Raw genomic sequence first — 16,651 nt, forward strand, 5'->3', positions numbered from 1 at the left:
CCTCAACTAATCCCTAAGGTCTATTGAATACTTTCGTACAAATCCAAAAGATCAGGTAAGTCATAATAATTGATATTATAGTAGGTAGTTCTAAGGTTTGAATCCAAGAACTTAAGAAATAGAGCAAACATTTTTTGACAGGTAGGCCACTCCCTTATAATTTGTTAGTGATACTTGTACATGCATTTGTCCCAATCAAAATTATCTGTACTTGAAACACAAATAACCTTGTGTAACATCCCCTACCAGTGAATTTCAATGGGGTTTGGAGAACTGCAATCCTCAGTTATTGTTACTTTCTGAAAGCACCGACCCAGATAATTTATATATTTATTATTACTTTGAACCATTTGATGCAATAAAAAGCTATAATAATTGACATATGGGAGAGAATATAGATCTAATTACAGGTAGGTCCACAATCTAACTTGAATATTTTCTCACTAACTTTTTATTAAATGAAATATGAATTGTGTGAATTTTTCAACCAACAAAAAATTGGGGTGTTGGGAAGCATCAATGGTGGGCTTTAATTTCAAGTAGGGCATTGCTTGTGTGGTTGGTTTTCTTCTTTAGATATCTCTCTCTCTTTCTTTCCCTACCTGAGCCCTTTAAAAAGCATATTAAAAACATTTTTTTAAGAAACTTTGGATATATTCACCAAATCTATTACCACCAGATACAGTGTAGTTGAAACTACAAAACCAGGGGTTTTATAAAGTACAAGGATCAATTCCTTTCTTGGTCAATTTGGGTTTACTTTTCTTTTAATTAAAACGTTTATCATATTTTAAATGCATTTCTGTTAATTGAATTTGATGATAGCTTTACCAAAATGTCTTGACATAAAAGAGAGAACATCCAGAATTTTCCAGCTAAGAGGTGCTGAATTTAAATCCCATTTTGGATTTCGTTTATAAATCTTATATCACATGCAGAAGGGTCAGATCTAGAAATAATTGTCACAAACTAAATAAAAGAAATAATAAATAACAAAGCACTTCCCTAAAACACCAATATGGGAATTACAGTGTGTTTACTGTTTGTGGAATCAAACAAGAAAGCAGGGATTTAATGGTTGAGGAGGTGCAGTGAAAGAGCAGGATAAAAAGTGTGTGGCAAAGAGAATTAAAATGTGTTACATCAAATCTGGTTGTCTTTGAAAACTTAGTTTCAACATCTGGAAAGCGGATTAAAATCATTTTACACAGCAAAAGTAAATTAAAAAAAGTAGGTGACGCAATCACATTTCGATACTTACTTCCACCTTCAACCTTCAAACCTCGCCACTTCATCATTACTTTCCTAATCATTCATAAATAAAATAAACACTTACTTTTAATACTTTCATTCATATTATTGTCCGCTTTCACATTATAGAGTCGCAATTTTGTTTTTGGGCTTAAAACCTAAAACGTGCCTATTGAGTATATGTTTATTGGCCGTATTTACACATTTAGTTATTATCAAACAAGATTGATATAAGACTTTAAATCACAATACTTTTAAATTTAATTAAATAGATATTATCCGCAGACATAAGTGGGTTATAAGTTTATTTACCATTAAATAAGTGGTGAGTTTATCATTGGATCACGAGCAAACTTTCTTTATTTTTGGGTTTCATATAAATATTTTTCATCTAAAACGTGTCTACTTAATTATAAGATTCAAGTCTTATACATCGAATTACAAACTCTTTTTTTATTGGCAAATAAAAGGGTACCATAAATTAATATTACAAGACGAATCCGTGTATGTCTAGAGAATCAAATAAAATATGATATTGGAGATGCTTTACATTAATTGCCATAGCAAAGTTTTTTTGGGATCCCACACAATTATGGGCATAATAATCAAACACAAGTTGTACTTAATTATAAACTTAATTAGTTAACAAAATCCCCCAAAAGTAACCAAAATATGTACTATAAAAAGCCCTAGCTTTAATTGACAACAATGCCATTACAACAAATATTTAAGAAATAGAGAAGTAACGCAAAGACAAAAGAAACAGAACAAAAGAATATTCTTACCTTATTATGTCCAGAACCGACATTATCCAGTTAATGATAATAACAAGATTAACGATAATCAATTTTCTTAATTAACTCTTAATCTTTTTAATTTAGCATTATATTTATTTATTTATTATAAATGAATTTTTTTTTTTTTTTTAAAATGACCATGTTTAGCTCTTCACGTTCTCCATGTTCTTGCAAGATTTCAACAGTCGAAAACAATTAGTCAAATGTTCCTGAAGACCTTATCTAGATTTTCTCAAATAATGGAGAGCTTAAGCGTGTAGTGTACTTTCNGCGAAGACAAAAGAAACAGAACAAAAGAATATTCTTATTTTATGATGTCCAGAACCGACATCATCCAGTTAATGGTAATAACAAGATTAACGATAATCAATTTTCTTAATTAACTCTTAATCTTTTTAATTTAGCATTATATTTATTTATTTATTATAAATGAATTTTTTTTTTTTTTTTAAAATGACCATGTTTAGCTCTTCACGTTCTCCATGTTCTTGCAAGATTTCAACAGTCGAAAACAATTAGTCAAATGTTCCTGAAGACCTCATCTAGATTTTCTCAAATAATGGAGAGCTTAAGCGTGTAGTGTACTTTCTGAGTCAACTGGAGTTTACTCTTTAAGCTTACATAGTTCATGATAGTTTCATTTTTTTTTAATAATAATTCAATGGCATATACTATTTCTATGGGCTAAAGTTAAGGTAAATGGTAAATTCTATGGCAGTTAAAGCAAGCGAGAGTTGTGGTGATTGTTTGTATTACAAGACAAATTGACCACACCACGACAACTTGCTGTTAAGCTCTTACACCTTCAGATACCTTTCCTCATATCATAATGTTTCTTTCCCATGTTGGTTGTGTCCTTAAGACTACAAAGAATCTCTTTACTTTCTCTGCTTTGCTTTAGCTACATTGTGTTAAAAATGAAGAAGCTTTCAGTTTAGTTTTACTTCTTTGAGATTGGGGGATCTGACAACATGGGTTTAGTTTTAGTTCATCAAGATCTGGGTTGTGAAGATTTTTAGAGTGTTTTATTTTTTCTGGGTTTTTGGGCTGTACTCGTGGTTAGTGATTTTTTCTACTTTTTTTTAGTGTTTCAATGGCTCCAAGATTGTATTTTTCACATTGGTGGGGGAAAGACACAAGAAAGGGAACACCAGTGGTGGTCACAATGGAGAATCCTAATTACTCGGTTGTCGAAATCAACGGCCCAGATGCTGCATTCAGGCCAGTTGAAAGGAGTAGAGGCAAGAATGCTAAACAAGTTACATGGGTTTTGCTTCTCAAAGCTCATCGTGCTGTCGGTTGTGTGGCTTGGTTAGCTACAGTGCTCTGGGCATTACTTGGTACCATTAAGAAAAGACTCATCTTTAGACAAGGAGTAGCAATGGATAGTGAGAAGTTGGGTAAAGGGAAATTGCTATTTAGAGTCATTAAAATGTTTCTGGTGACTTCTTTGGCAATTCTTGCTTTTGAAGTGGTTGCTTATTTCAAAGGGTGGCATTATTTTAGAAATCCTCATTTGCACATGCCTGGAACTAGTGATATTCAGGGCTTGCTTCATTTGGTTTATGTTGGTTGGCTAACGTTTCGGGCTGATTACATTGCACCCCTAATTCAAGCACTCTCTCAATTTTGTGTTGTTTTATTCATCATCCAATCTCTGGATCGATTGGTGCTTTGCTTAGGTTGCTTTTGGATTAAATTCAAGAAGATTAAGCCCAGGTTCGAAGGGGATCCATTCAAGTCTGATGATGTTGAGGGGTCGGGTTATGAGTATCCCATGGTACTTGTTCAAATCCCCATGTGCAACGAGAGGGAGGTAATTCACTGAACTTCATCTCTTTTATGTCCCTTTTTTTTTTCTTTCTTTATTTTATTTGGTGTCTGTATATTAATGTTGTATTTGTCTTCTTACAGATAACAAAATTCCTGAGCTTTTAGGAAAGAACTTTAAGAACTTTTTGCAGTGTTTAGGAATAATTTGCAGGGTTTTTGAATCTTCAAATAGAAGATAATAAAATGGAATAGATACTTCTCAATATACAAGTATGAGTTACATCAGCACTTGAAGAATTTGAATAATTATGTCACAGTGCTCAGATCTGTTATTTTAGCTCAATGATGAACTGGAAGTCTCCATCAAGGGTAAAATCTTGTGGGGACATCCAAAATTAACACAATTGATTACTTTAGGTGGTCATTTTATTTTCTTTCGATTATCATGGTGTTGATGGTTTTCTCTACTGTTCTTGTGTAGGTGTATGAGCAGTCTATCTCTGCAGTCTGCCAACTTGATTGGCCAAAGGACCGTATACTGATTCAAGTTCTTGATGATTCTGATGACGAGAGCATCCAATGGTTAATTAAGGCAGAGGTTGCAAAGTGGAGCCAGAAGGGTATCAACATAATTTATCGGCATCGCTTGGTTAGAACTGGTTACAAAGCTGGGAATCTTAAGTCTGCAATGAGCTGTGATTATGTGAAGGATTATGAGTATGTTGCAATCTTTGATGCCGATTTCCAACCTAACCCAGATTTTCTTAAAAGTACAGTGCCGCATTTCAAGGTAGAGAAAAGCAGACATAGATCATTTTGACAGAAGTTTGGAGAGAAACATACAGTGGGGAAAATTAACTTGAGCCTATTGTTTACTTTGTTTTGCAGGACAATCCCGAATTAGGATTGGTTCAGGCTAGATGGTCCTTTGTGAACAAGGATGAGAACTTGCTGACTCGTCTCCAAAACATCAACTTGTGTTTTCATTTTGAGGTGGAACAACAGGTTAATGGCGTATTTCTGAACTTTTTTGGTTTCAATGGAACTGCTGGTGTCTGGAGAATTAAGGCCCTTGAGGAATCCGGTGGTTGGCTTGAAAGAACAACTGTAGAGGATATGGACATTGCTGTCCGTGCACATCTAAATGGCTGGAAATTCATCTATCTTAATGATGTGAAGGTACTCCTATATTAGTCTAGTCTGACCTTGCTTTTTGTATTTCAGTATTTGTGATATTTAGTTTTATTGTGGAGGTACTGTCAGTTTTAGATTTAGCTCATAGATTGTTGATGATTTAAGTAAATTGAATACATGATTTTATGCAAATTTGGTAATGACCTACAATGCCAACTATATCACATCAAATTTCAGGTCCTTTGTGAAGTCCCTGAGTCCTATGAAGCTTACAGAAAGCAGCAACATCGTTGGCATTCTGGACCTATGCAACTTTTCCGCTTGTGTCTTCCTGCAATTATAACTTCCAAGGTACAGTTTTGTGCTCGATTTCCATTTTTGGCTAACATAATTTACTTAATAATTAATATTTCTAATGAATGTTGTACCTCTGCAGATAGCAATATGGAAGAAAGCAAACTTAATACTGCTGTTCTTTCTATTGAGGAAACTTATCCTTCCATTCTATTCCTTCACATTGTTCTGCATAATTCTTCCTCTAACCATGTTTGTCCCGGAGGCTGAGCTTCCTGTGTGGGTCATTTGTTATGTTCCAGTTTTTATGTCATTCCTCAACATTCTTCCTGCCCCAAAATCTTTCCCTTTCATTGTTCCTTACCTCCTATTTGAAAACACCATGTCTGTGACCAAATTCAATGCAATGGTGTCTGGATTATTCCAGTTGGGTAGTTCATATGAGTGGGTTGTCACCAAGAAGGCTGGCAGGTCATCAGAATCTGACTTACTAGCCGCTGCCGAGAGAGAATCAAAGACAATGAACCAGACACAGATGTACAGAGGAGCTTCTGAGAGTGAGCTTTCTGAGTTGAACCAATTGAAGGAGCAAAAGGAATCAGCTGCCGCACCTAAAAAGAAGGTCAACAAGATATACAGGAAAGAGCTTACTCTAGCATTCCTCCTACTCACGGCTTCTGTCAGGAGCCTGCTCGCGGCCCAAGGAGTGCACTTCTACTTCTTGCTCTTCCAAGGGGTGACCTTCCTCCTTGTGGGGCTTGATCTGATTGGTGAGCAGATGAGCTGATGGTGCACAGAAGGAAGTCAGAGAAATGAAAAAGTCAACTTCTGCTCCGATTCAACCAAAGTACATCCAGTATTAAAAATTCATTGTGGCGGTGCAATTAAAGAAGAGCAACCCTTTTCTCCTTGGCAAATGGTGGAAGGGCTTCTAATTCAATGCAAATGATATTTCACTTTTGACATTTGAATTGAAGTTCCCTATATAAGATTTTCTCTCTTCATCCATCACTCTCCACACCACGGTAACACCTTTCTTTTTATATTTATATCTTCATATTTTCCATTGAATAGTTGTCATTGTAGTCTTCCGTAGGCATTGAATTATTGTTGTTTGTCATAGTTAGAATTTTGTATTCTATTTTTTTTTTTTTTTTTTCTTTACAGTTGGCTTTAATTCTTGCTGGGTGTGATTTGGCATTTCAGATTCAAGCCATATTGTATTTTATTAAAGTTGAAACATATGAGTGAGGTCTAAGGGATGAGCTTGCTTGATGCTCTCTATTGTTTAGATTCCCATTTTAATGGTGAGTGAGACATGTAAAACATAATATGATCTGTACATTTGCATTTATTTTCTTCTATCTAATGTAACAATTAATCTCTCTTCTTTCCACCCCCTTTGCCTTGACATTTTCTCTCTGTGTCTTATGTATATTTGCTTGCACTTCACTTGTGTATTCAAGCTCCAAATCTACACGTGTGTAGTCAAATAATGTAAAGTGTCGGCAGGCAACCCATTCAAAAGAAGCTGGTTTTTAAGAAGTGCTAGTGGGGCATTGAAGGATTTAGTTTCATATACAAATCAATCTTCAAAAAGCAGTGTTTAACATAGCTGGGGCCAAGAGATCTTTCGTGGGCATATTCAGATTCTAGTTTTTGTGTATGGCCTGTTAATGGTGGACTCTGTAATTAGGACAAACTGGCACCTTGCATTGGTCTTCCGTCGCTGCCTTCTAGGTCCACTTCGTTAAAATTTTGTCATCAAAAGACTGTATACTGTAACAAAGAAGGCCAAATAATTTATTAAAAAAATGTTGATTTGACAATCCTTCATGTTTGTTACATATTCATTTCTTGGCACCTCGTATTCATTTCTGCATATTGCCTGTAGCTATCAAGGAGCACGTTACTTTGTCTATGGTTGGCGCAAGTGGGTTTGGCTTCACTAAAATTTTGGGTAGGACCAAAATTGTTCATCTTGTTAGCTGGTTTATTAATTAATTTGAAAATACCAGAAAACTGCTGAATAGAGTCAACATTTCATTACTGAATAAAACCCCAGTTATAAAATCTGTTTATAACTATATGGTCCAGTTCCCGTAAATCAAGTTCTGAGTATTTGTCATTTCAATGGTAGTTTCCATTAATTTTTCACTTGTCTGATATTTTGATTCTCATGTTTTCAGCCACTAGACACTGAACTCTGCAGTACAGTGAGCATGTAAGAAAACAACTGTTTTAACTTTTGATTTCAGAATTCTATGACAGAATTTGTGCAATGATATAAGACACAAATCGTAGGGCAAAGTAGTGATGGAACTGTAGAACAAATTACTGCAAAAGGTATCAAATCTATACTGGGATTCTAGTTTGATATGGGTAAATTGGATTAATTTGATCCGCTCCCTAATGCCTTTGGGTTGCTGAAACTATAATAAGATCTCCTATTAACAGGACATGTTTACTAATGTTGGCATAGGCTTAAATACATTATACAAATTATTAACAGCTTAAGCCATGACTACTTGGAAAAAAAGAAAAAATAGAGTTTCAGAAACCTAGCAAGTGCTACTTTAATGGAGTTAGATAGACAAGTCTTCATCTGGCTCTGTTGAGAAGTCTGGCTCCTCAGGTTTTTGCAACTTTGGCAATTCAACGTCCTTAATTTTCTGAGCTCCTCTCCTCGTATTTTTAGCAAACTTTGAAGCCAGTATTGTAACACCTAGGTGTTGCTTAGCATGAGCAGAAGATGATGATTCAGTACTACTATGATCTTCATCGTCTTGCTCTCTTTCATTAGACACTTGCTCATAATTATTATATGAGAATGATTCCATTGTGCCAAGACTTTTAGCCATTCTCCTCTTCTTGAAACGACGCCAAGCCACCTGAATGAAGCATGCAGCCCACGTCCTCCAGTGGTAGGAATAGAAACGAAATGTGTGTTGTAGCTTCTTACTATGGAGGCGTCTGAACTGATTGGCCACAAATTTTAAATCTTCAGCTCTTAATGCAAAGGCTTCAACCTCGACGAGGGACTTCACAGTTCTCGTAGAAGAAGGCAAGTTGACAGTAGATTTTGGCAGCAATGCCCAAGCAAGCAACTCCTCACCACAAAAGTCGCCTGGTCTTAGAGTAATTGAATTGAAGAAACCTGTTCGGCCCCCATTTGTAGTTGAGCTTTCCAGCCGCCCTCTGATAATAAAAAGCATCTCTGTAACAGGATCACCTTCACGAACTATGTAGGTACCCTGAGTACTTAAGGAGGATACCAAGCGCTCACATATGGCGTCTAGTAGCTGATCATCCATTTGTGAGAAAAATGGAACCTGCAATTTGGTTAAAATCAATGGCTAATTAAGTACCGAAGTAAGATACAGGAGTCCTTCACAGGTTAATTGACATGAAAAAATATTATACTATTTCCTTCAGATGTTGTTTTGCCAAGCCTGAGACTATAATATCAGGAAATAGAACACATCTTGGACATAAGAAATCAGGCCTGTACCATTGAGAAAGATTACTTGAAAAAGAAGTTACCCTTCGAACAAGGTCCAAGCAAAGGTGGCGTTGGATATCTCGGCGAAGATCTGTAGGTAGCGCATGTAAGATTGATTCTTCATCAACTCCTCGAGTTGCAAGCCACTTATACTGAACAAATCGCCTTACACGTTCTCTAAGATCTTGAGGGAGCTGGCGATGTCTCATCCACTCCTCAGTGTCTCGCCGCTTAAGTCTCCACTCCTCAAGTCTCACAGTGATGGATTGCAAATAGGTCTATACAAAATACAGAATGGTTAAAGGGTGAAGTGTAGGAAATTTAGGGAACTGAACAAGAAAATGAATGACAGACAAATATGGCAAGAATGTACAAAGGGTTTTCCAATACCTGCATGTTTCCAATTAAATGAGCAAACAAAACCAGACCCAAAATAGCAATGAGTATAGCAAACATGGTTTCCCCAATGAATGTGCTTGTGGTCAAAGTCTGGCCATAAGAACTGCAATTTATAAAGTAGAACAAATAGATCAAAATTTTGTGCAAAGAAACACATTTAATTCACGCTACAAGCACAGTTGATGTGGAGAAGACAATCAAATATCTTTGTTACCATACAGAAAACTTAGATTATGCAGCATAAGTGAAGCATACCTCAAATTCTGTAAGCCCCACCAGAGACAATAGAAATACTTCTCAAGGAACTTTAAGGAGACAACATTATTTGTCAATGCATTTCCAAATATGCCATATTGGAAAACTTTTGAGTTTGTAGGATCGCAGTTATTAAACACAACAGTACTATTCTCCCATAACTGCCGATCATCATTACTCAGTGTGCCACAGTCCAAGTAATAGAGAAAGCATTTTGCAGGACTAAATTCCTTTCTGCATTCAGATTTCCAGCATGTTGCATACCGTTCAATTGACAACAAATACCACGATGCTCCTAAGACCTGCAAAGCAGAAGCCAAATTATTGCAATTTACTCAAGTCTAATAATAAATAAACAGAATTAAAGAGAGAGGAGAAATTACATACATGACTGGCCAACATGTACAGCACAAGATTATATGCAGCACCAGCCCAAGCAGTCTTTGTGACAACTCCAGTGGCTTTGATAATCTGGGCACTTAATGGGAAAATCAGATATAAGCGTGGAACATATTGGAGCAGAACAATCAACACAAGCGCATTGTTTGTATGATCAGCAGAGGAGCTTCTGACTGCTGGTATAATAAACCATATCACTATCTGGCAAATAAAGAGAGACAAAAAGAACTATCAGATCTTATTTTTTACTTTATCTTGTGGCAGTGACAAACTTCCAAAAATATAAGGGAGCAAATCATGTGCAAAAAGAGAATAAAAAGATGTTTAAATATTATGATAGATGTTATGATTATCAATGTGCCAAATCTAGTCATTATCAGAGGCAGAAGCATTCTATTTTCCTCATCAGTTTCTGCATCTTGTACCTAACTTCAAAATTGCATATCAAACATAAGCTGAGGAATAGGCCTTTACTGCTAATCAATATACAAACTAAATTATGTTCTAATTATATCAAACATTCAAGATTCTACACAGTAAACAAATAGCTGAAAACAGTTCACGGAAAGTACCTGAGGAAGGGGCAGTGCCGCCAGCAGATCAATGAAAAAATCCGATTTTAGATACCGCCATGAAATCTCCTTTGGATCCATAACAAGTTCACCCCTTCCAAAAACTCTTGAACTAGGAGATACATAAGCTGTCCGGAACTTTATAACCACGTGCAACATATAAAAGATATCGGCAAAGGTTCGGAAAAAAGTTACAATGATCCCCAAATTCAAATCAGTTGTCATACATGAACCGTTACCATTCTTTTCTACTGATGGAAGATAAAAAAACAATGGATCAACAAATAAAGCTACTAAGCACCAAAAGAGAAAAACCCTGTTCCACTGTAAGATAACTTCACTTCCTGGATCAAGAATTCGCTCCCTCCAAGGTTCTATATTCTCGGGGAAAACCTTGAACCCTCCAAATTTCGAAATTTTTGAAGCGGTTCTGTTTCTTTCAACAATATTTCCTTCTGTTTTCAACAAAGGAGCCGATGATTTATACACTGGCAAAGACTTCTCTATGTGCGGAGTTTCACCTTTTCCATCATTGTAAAACCTGCAAATGACAAAGTTCCCTATATAGATTTTCTCTCTTCATCCATCACTCTCCACACCACAGTAACACCTTTCTTTTTATATTTATATCTTCTATTTTCATTGAATAGTTGTCATTGTAGTTTCCGTAGGCATTGAATTATTGTTGTTTGTCATAGTTAGAATTTTGTATTCTATTTTTTTTTTTTTTTCTTTACAGTTGGCTTAATTCTTGCTGGGTGTGATTTGGCATTTCAGATTCAAGCCATATTGTTTTTATTAAAGTTGAACATATGAGTGAGGTCTAAGGGATGAGCTTGCTTGATGCTCTCTATTGTTTAGATTCCCATTTTAATGGTGAGTGAGACATGTAAAACATAATATGATCTGTACATTTGCATTTATTTCTTCTATCTAATGTAACAATTAATCTCTCTCTTTCCACCCCTTTGCCTTAAGATTTTCTCTCTGTGTCTTATGTTATTTGCTTGCACTTCACTTGTGTATTCAAGCTCCAAATCTACACGTGTAGTCAAATAATGTAAAGTGTCGGCAGGCAACCCATTCAAAGAAGCTGGTTTTTAAGAAGTGCTAGTGGGGCATTGAAGGATTTAGTTTCATATACAAATCAATCTTCAAAAAGCAGTGTTTAACATAGCTGGGGCCAAGAGATCTTTCGTGGGCATATTCAGATTCTAGTTTTTGTGTATGGCTGTTAATGGTGGACTCTGTAATTAGGACAAACTGCGCACCTTGCATTGGTCTCCTCGCTGCCTTCTAGGTCCACTTCGTTAAAATTTTGTCATCAAAAGACTGTATACTGTAACAAAGAAGGCCAAATAATTTATTAAAAAAATGTTGATTTGACAATCCTTCATGTTTGTTACATATTCATTTCTTGGCACCTCGTATTCATTTCTGCATATTGCCGTAGCTATCAAGGAGACCGTTACTTTGTCTTGGTTGGCAATGGGTTTGGCTTCACTAAATTTGGGTAGGACCAAAATTGTTCACTTGTTAGGGTTATTAATTAATTTGAAAATACCAGAAAACTGCTGAAAGAGTCAACATTTATTACTGAATAAAACCCAGTTATAAAATCTTATAACTATATGGTCCAGTTCCCGTAAATCAAGTTCGAGTATTGTCATTTCAATGGTAGTTTCCATAATTTTTCACTTGTCTGATATTTTGATTCTCATGTTTTCAGCCACTAGACACTGAACTCTGCAGTACAGTGAGCATGTAAGAAAACAACTGTTTTAACTTTTGATTTCAGAATTCTATGACAGAATTTGAGTGCAATGATATAAGACACAAATCGTAGGGCAAAGTAGTGATGGAACTGTAGAAAAATTATGCAAAAGGTATCAATCTATACTGGGATTCTAGTTTGATATGGGTAAATTGGATTAATTTGATCCGCTCCTAATGCCTTTGGGTTGCTGAAACTATAATAAGATCTCCTATTAACAGGACATGTTTACTAATGTTGGCATAGGCTTAAATACATTATACAAATTATTACAGCTTAAGCCATGACTACTTGAAAAAAAAGAAAAAAAAGAGTTTCAAAACCTGGTAGAGCTACTTTAATGGAGTTAGATAGACAATCTTCATCTGGCTCTGTTGAGAAGTCTGGCTCCTCAGGTTTTTGCAACTTTGGCAATTCAACTCCTTAATTTTCTGAGCTCCTTCCTCGTATTTTTAGCAAACTTTGAAGCCAGTATGTAACACCTAGGTGTTGCTTAGCAGAGCAGAAGATGATGATTCAGTACACTATGATCTTCATCGTCTTGTCTCTTTCATTAGCACTTGCTCATAATTATTATATGAGAATGATTCCATTGTGCCAAGACTTTTAGCCTACTCCTCTTCTTGAAACGACGCCAAGCACCTGAATGAAGCATGCAGCCCACGTCCTCCAGTGGTAGGAATAGAAACGAAGTGTGTTGTATTCTTACATGGAGGCGTCTGAACTGATGGCCACAAATTTTAAATCTTCAGCTCTTAATGCAAAGGCTTCAACCTCGACGAGGGACTTCACAGTTCTCGTAGAAGAAGGCAAGTTGACAGTAGATTTTGGCGCAATGCCCAAGCAAGCAACTCCTCACCACAAAAGTCGCCTGGTCTTAGAGTAATTGAATTGAAGAAACCTGTTCGGCCCCATTTGTAGTTGAGTCAAGAAGATTAAGCCCAGGTTCGAAGGGGATCCATTCAAGTCTGATGATGTTGAGGGCTCGGGTTATGAGTATCCCATGGTACTTGTTCAAATCCCCATGTGCAACGAGAGGGAGGTAATTCACTGAACTTCATCTCTTTTATGTCCCTTTTTTTTTTTTTTCCTTTCTTTATTTTATTTGGTGTCTGTATATTAATGTTGTATTTGTCTTCTTACAGATAACAAAATTCCTGAGCTTTTAGGAAAGAACTTTTAAGAACTTTTTGCAGTGTTTAGGAATAATTTGCAGGGTTTTTGAATCTTCAAATAGAGGATAATAAAATGGAATAGATACTTCTCAATATACAAGTATGAGTTACATCAGCACTTGAAGAATTTGAATAATTATGTCACAGTGCTCAGATCTGTTATTTTAGCTCAATGATGAACTGGAAGTCTCCATCAAGGGTAAAATCTTGTGGGGACATCCAAAATTAACACAATTGATTACTTTAGGTGGTCATTTTATTTTCTTTCGATTATCATGGTGTTGATGGTTTTCTCTACTGTTCTTGTGTAGGTGTATGAGCAGTCTATCTCTGCAGTCTGCCAACTTGATTGGCCAAAGGACCGTATACTGATTCAAGTTCTTGATGATTCTGATGACGAGAGCATCCAATGGTTAATTAAGGCAGAGGTTGCAAAGTGGAGCCAGAAGGGTATCAACATAATTTATCGGCATCGCTTGGTTAGAACTGGTTACAAAGCTGGGAATCTTAAGTCTGCAATGAGCTGTGATTATGTGAAGGATTATGAGTATGTTGCAATCTTTGATGCCGATTTCCAACCTAACCCAGATTTTCTTAAAAGTACAGTGCCGCATTTCAAGGTAGAGAAAAGCAGACATAGATCATTTTGACAGAAGTTTGGAGAGAAACATACAGTGGGGAAAATTAACTTGAGCCTATTGTTTACTTTGTTTTGCAGGACAATCCCGAATTAGGATTGGTTCAGGCTAGATGGTCCTTTGTGAACAAGGATGAGAACTTGCTGACTCGTCTCCAAAACATCAACTTGTGTTTTCATTTTGAGGTGGAACAACAGGTTAATGGCGTATTTCTGAACTTTTTTGGTTTCAATGGAACTGCTGGTGTCTGGAGAATTAAGGCCCTTGAGGAATCCGGTGGTTGGCTTGAAAGAACAACTGTAGAGGATATGGACATTGCTGTCCGTGCACATCTAAATGGCTGGAAATTCATCTATCTTAATGATGTGAAGGTACTCCTATATTAGTCTAGTCTGACCTTGCTTTTTGTATTTCAGTATTTGTGATATTTAGTTTTATTGTGGAGGTACTGTCAGTTTTAGATTTAGCTCATAGATTGTTGATGATTTAAGTAAATTGAATACATGATTTTATGCAAATTTGGTAATGACCTACAATGCCAACTATATCACATCAAATTTCAGGTCCTTTGTGAAGTCCCTGAGTCCTATGAAGCTTACAGAAAGCAGCAACATCGTTGGCATTCTGGACCTATGCAACTTTTCCGCTTGTGTCTTCCTGCAATTATAACTTCCAAGGTACAGTTTTGTGCTCGATTTCCATTTTTGGCTAACATAATTTACTTAATAATTAATATTTCTAATGAATGTTGTACCTCTGCAGATAGCAATATGGAAGAAAGCAAACTTAATACTGCTGTTCTTTCTATTGAGGAAACTTATCCTTCCATTCTATTCCTTCACATTGTTCTGCATAATTCTTCCTCTAACCATGTTTGTCCCGGAGGCTGAGCTTCCTGTGTGGGTCATTTGTTATGTTCCAGTTTTTATGTCATTCCTCAACATTCTTCCTGCCCCAAAATCTTTCCCTTTCATTGTTCCTTACCTCCTATTTGAAAACACCATGTCTGTGACCAAATTCAATGCAATGGTGTCTGGATTATTCCAGTTGGGTAGTTCATATGAGTGGGTTGTCACCAAGAAGGCTGGCAGGTCATCAGAATCTGACTTACTAGCCGCTGCCGAGAGAGAATCAAAGACAATGAACCAGACACAGATGTACAGAGGAGCTTCTGAGAGTGAGCTTTCTGAGTTGAACCAATTGAAGGAGCAAAAGGAATCAGCTGCCGCACCTAAAAAGAAGGTCAACAAGATATACAGGAAAGAGCTTACTCTAGCATTCCTCCTACTCACGGCTTCTGTCAGGAGCCTGCTCGCGGCCCAAGGAGTGCACTTCTACTTCTTGCTCTTCCAAGGGGTGACCTTCCTCCTTGTGGGGCTTGATCTGATTGGTGAGCAGATGAGCTGATGGTGCACAGAAGGAAGTCAGAGAAATGAAAAAGTCAACTTCTGCTCCGATTCAACCAAAGTACATCCAGTATTAAAAATTCATTGTGGCGGTGCAATTAAAGAAGAGCAACCCTTTTCTCCTTGGCAAATGGTGGAAGGGCTTCTAATTCAATGCAAATGATATTTCACTTTTGACATTTGAATTGAAGTTCCCTATATAAGATTTTCTCTCTTCATCCATCACTCTCCACACCACGGTAACACCTTTCTTTTTATATTTATATCTTCATATTTTCCATTGAATAGTTGTCATTGTAGTCTTCCGTAGGCATTGAATTATTGTTGTTTGTCATAGTTAGAATTTTGTATTCTATTTTTTTTTTTTTTTTTTCTTTACAGTTGGCTTTAATTCTTGCTGGGTGTGATTTGGCATTTCAGATTCAAGCCATATTGTATTTTATTAAAGTTGAAACATATGAGTGAGGTCTAAGGGATGAGCTTGCTTGATGCTCTCTATTGTTTAGATTCCCATTTTAATGGTGAGTGAGACATGTAAAACATAATATGATCTGTACATTTGCATTTATTTTCTTCTATCTAATGTAACAATTAATCTCTCTTCTTTCCACCCCCTTTGCCTTGACATTTTCTCTCTGTGTCTTATGTATATTTGCTTGCACTTCACTTGTGTATTCAAGCTCCAAATCTACACGTGTGTAGTCAAATAATGTAAAGTGTCGGCAGGCAACCCATTCAAAAGAAGCTGGTTTTTAAGAAGTGCTAGTGGGGCATTGAAGGATTTAGTTTCATATACAAATCAATCTTCAAAAAGCAGTGTTTAACATAGCTGGGGCCAAGAGATCTTTCGTGGGCATATTCAGATTCTAGTTTTTGTGTATGGCCTGTTAATGGTGGACTCTGTAATTAGGACAAACTGGCACCTTGCATTGGTCTTCCGTCGCTGCCTTCTAGGTCCACTTCGTTAAAATTTTGTCATCAAAAGACTGTATACTGTAACAAAGAAGGCCAAATAATTTATTAAAAAAATGTTGATTTGACAATCCTTCATGTTTGTTACATATTCATTTCTTGGCACCTCGTATTCATTTCTGCATATTGCCTGTAGCTATCAAGGAGCACGTTACTTTGTCTATGGTTGGCGCAAGTGGGTTTGGCTTCACTAAAATTTTGGGTAGGACCAAAATTGTTCATCTTGTTAGCTGGTTTATTAATTAATTTGAAAATACCAGAAAACTGCTGAATAGAGTCAACATTTCATTACTGAATAAAACCCCAGTTA

At 36.4% G+C, this 16,651-nt stretch overlaps 2 protein-coding genes across 3 annotated transcripts; one reads left to right on the plus strand and one right to left on the minus strand.

Annotated features, from left to right (window-relative positions):
• Positions 1–2,851: 2,851 nt before the first annotated feature.
• Positions 2,852–15,700, plus strand: LOC116134862 (probable xyloglucan glycosyltransferase 5). 2 transcript variants are annotated; one of them, XM_031420538.1, is made up of 6 exons: positions 2,852–3,756; positions 13,085–13,192; positions 13,637–13,945; positions 14,044–14,334; positions 14,527–14,640; positions 14,726–15,700. In XM_031420538.1, the coding sequence occupies exons 1-6, from the start codon at positions 3,142–3,144 to the stop codon at positions 15,368–15,370; spliced, it is 2,082 nt and encodes a 693-aa protein (XP_031276398.1). In that variant the 5' UTR covers positions 2,852–3,141; the 3' UTR covers positions 15,371–15,700. The 2 variants fall into 2 exon arrangements, with proteins under 2 accessions (XP_031276398.1, XP_031276397.1); XM_031420537.1 differs by lacking the exons at positions 13,085–13,192; positions 13,637–13,945; positions 14,044–14,334; positions 14,527–14,640; positions 14,726–15,700 and adding exons at positions 4,303–4,611; positions 4,710–5,000; positions 5,193–5,306; positions 5,392–6,366 and having other exon boundaries at positions 2,852–3,864.
• On the minus strand, positions 7,519–10,747 carry LOC116134863 (probable cyclic nucleotide-gated ion channel 14). The gene is made up of 6 exons (XM_031420539.1): positions 10,377–10,747; positions 9,793–10,005; positions 9,406–9,707; positions 9,142–9,253; positions 8,793–9,029; positions 7,519–8,581 (listed from the first exon to the last, which is right to left on the minus strand). The coding sequence occupies exons 1-6, from the start codon at positions 10,599–10,601 to the stop codon at positions 7,835–7,837; spliced, it is 1,836 nt and encodes a 611-aa protein (XP_031276399.1). The 5' UTR covers positions 10,602–10,747; the 3' UTR covers positions 7,519–7,834.
• Positions 15,701–16,651: the final 951 nt, after the last annotated feature.

The sequence above is a fragment of the Pistacia vera genome, unplaced genomic scaffold (genome assembly GCF_008641045.1).
Source record: "Pistacia vera cultivar Batoury unplaced genomic scaffold, PisVer_v2 Contig292, whole genome shotgun sequence".
NCBI classification, from domain to species: domain Eukaryota; kingdom Viridiplantae; phylum Streptophyta; class Magnoliopsida; order Sapindales; family Anacardiaceae; genus Pistacia; species Pistacia vera.

Coding starts and splice junctions, on each gene's coding strand:
- LOC116134862 (XM_031420538.1), top strand. CDS start 3,142: ATGGCTCCAAGATTGTATTTTTCACATTGGTGGGGGAAAGACACAAGA. Junction 3,757..13,084: donor TTTGGATTAAATTCAAGAAG/ATTAAGCCCAGG, acceptor TGAGTCAAGAAG/ATTAAGCCCAGGTTCGAAGG. Junction 14,335..14,526: donor TCTATCTTAATGATGTGAAG/GTACTCCTATAT, acceptor ATCAAATTTCAG/GTCCTTTGTGAAGTCCCTGA.
- LOC116134863 (XM_031420539.1), bottom strand. CDS start 10,601: ATGACAACTGATTTGAATTTGGGGATCATTGTAACTTTTTTCCGAACC. Junction 9,708..9,792: donor TGTACATGTTGGCCAGTCAT/GTATGTAATTTC, acceptor TCTGCTTTGCAG/GTCTTAGGAGCATCGTGGTA. Junction 9,030..9,141: donor ATTTAATTGGAAACATGCAG/GTATTGGAAAAC, acceptor TATTTTGTATAG/ACCTATTTGCAATCCATCAC.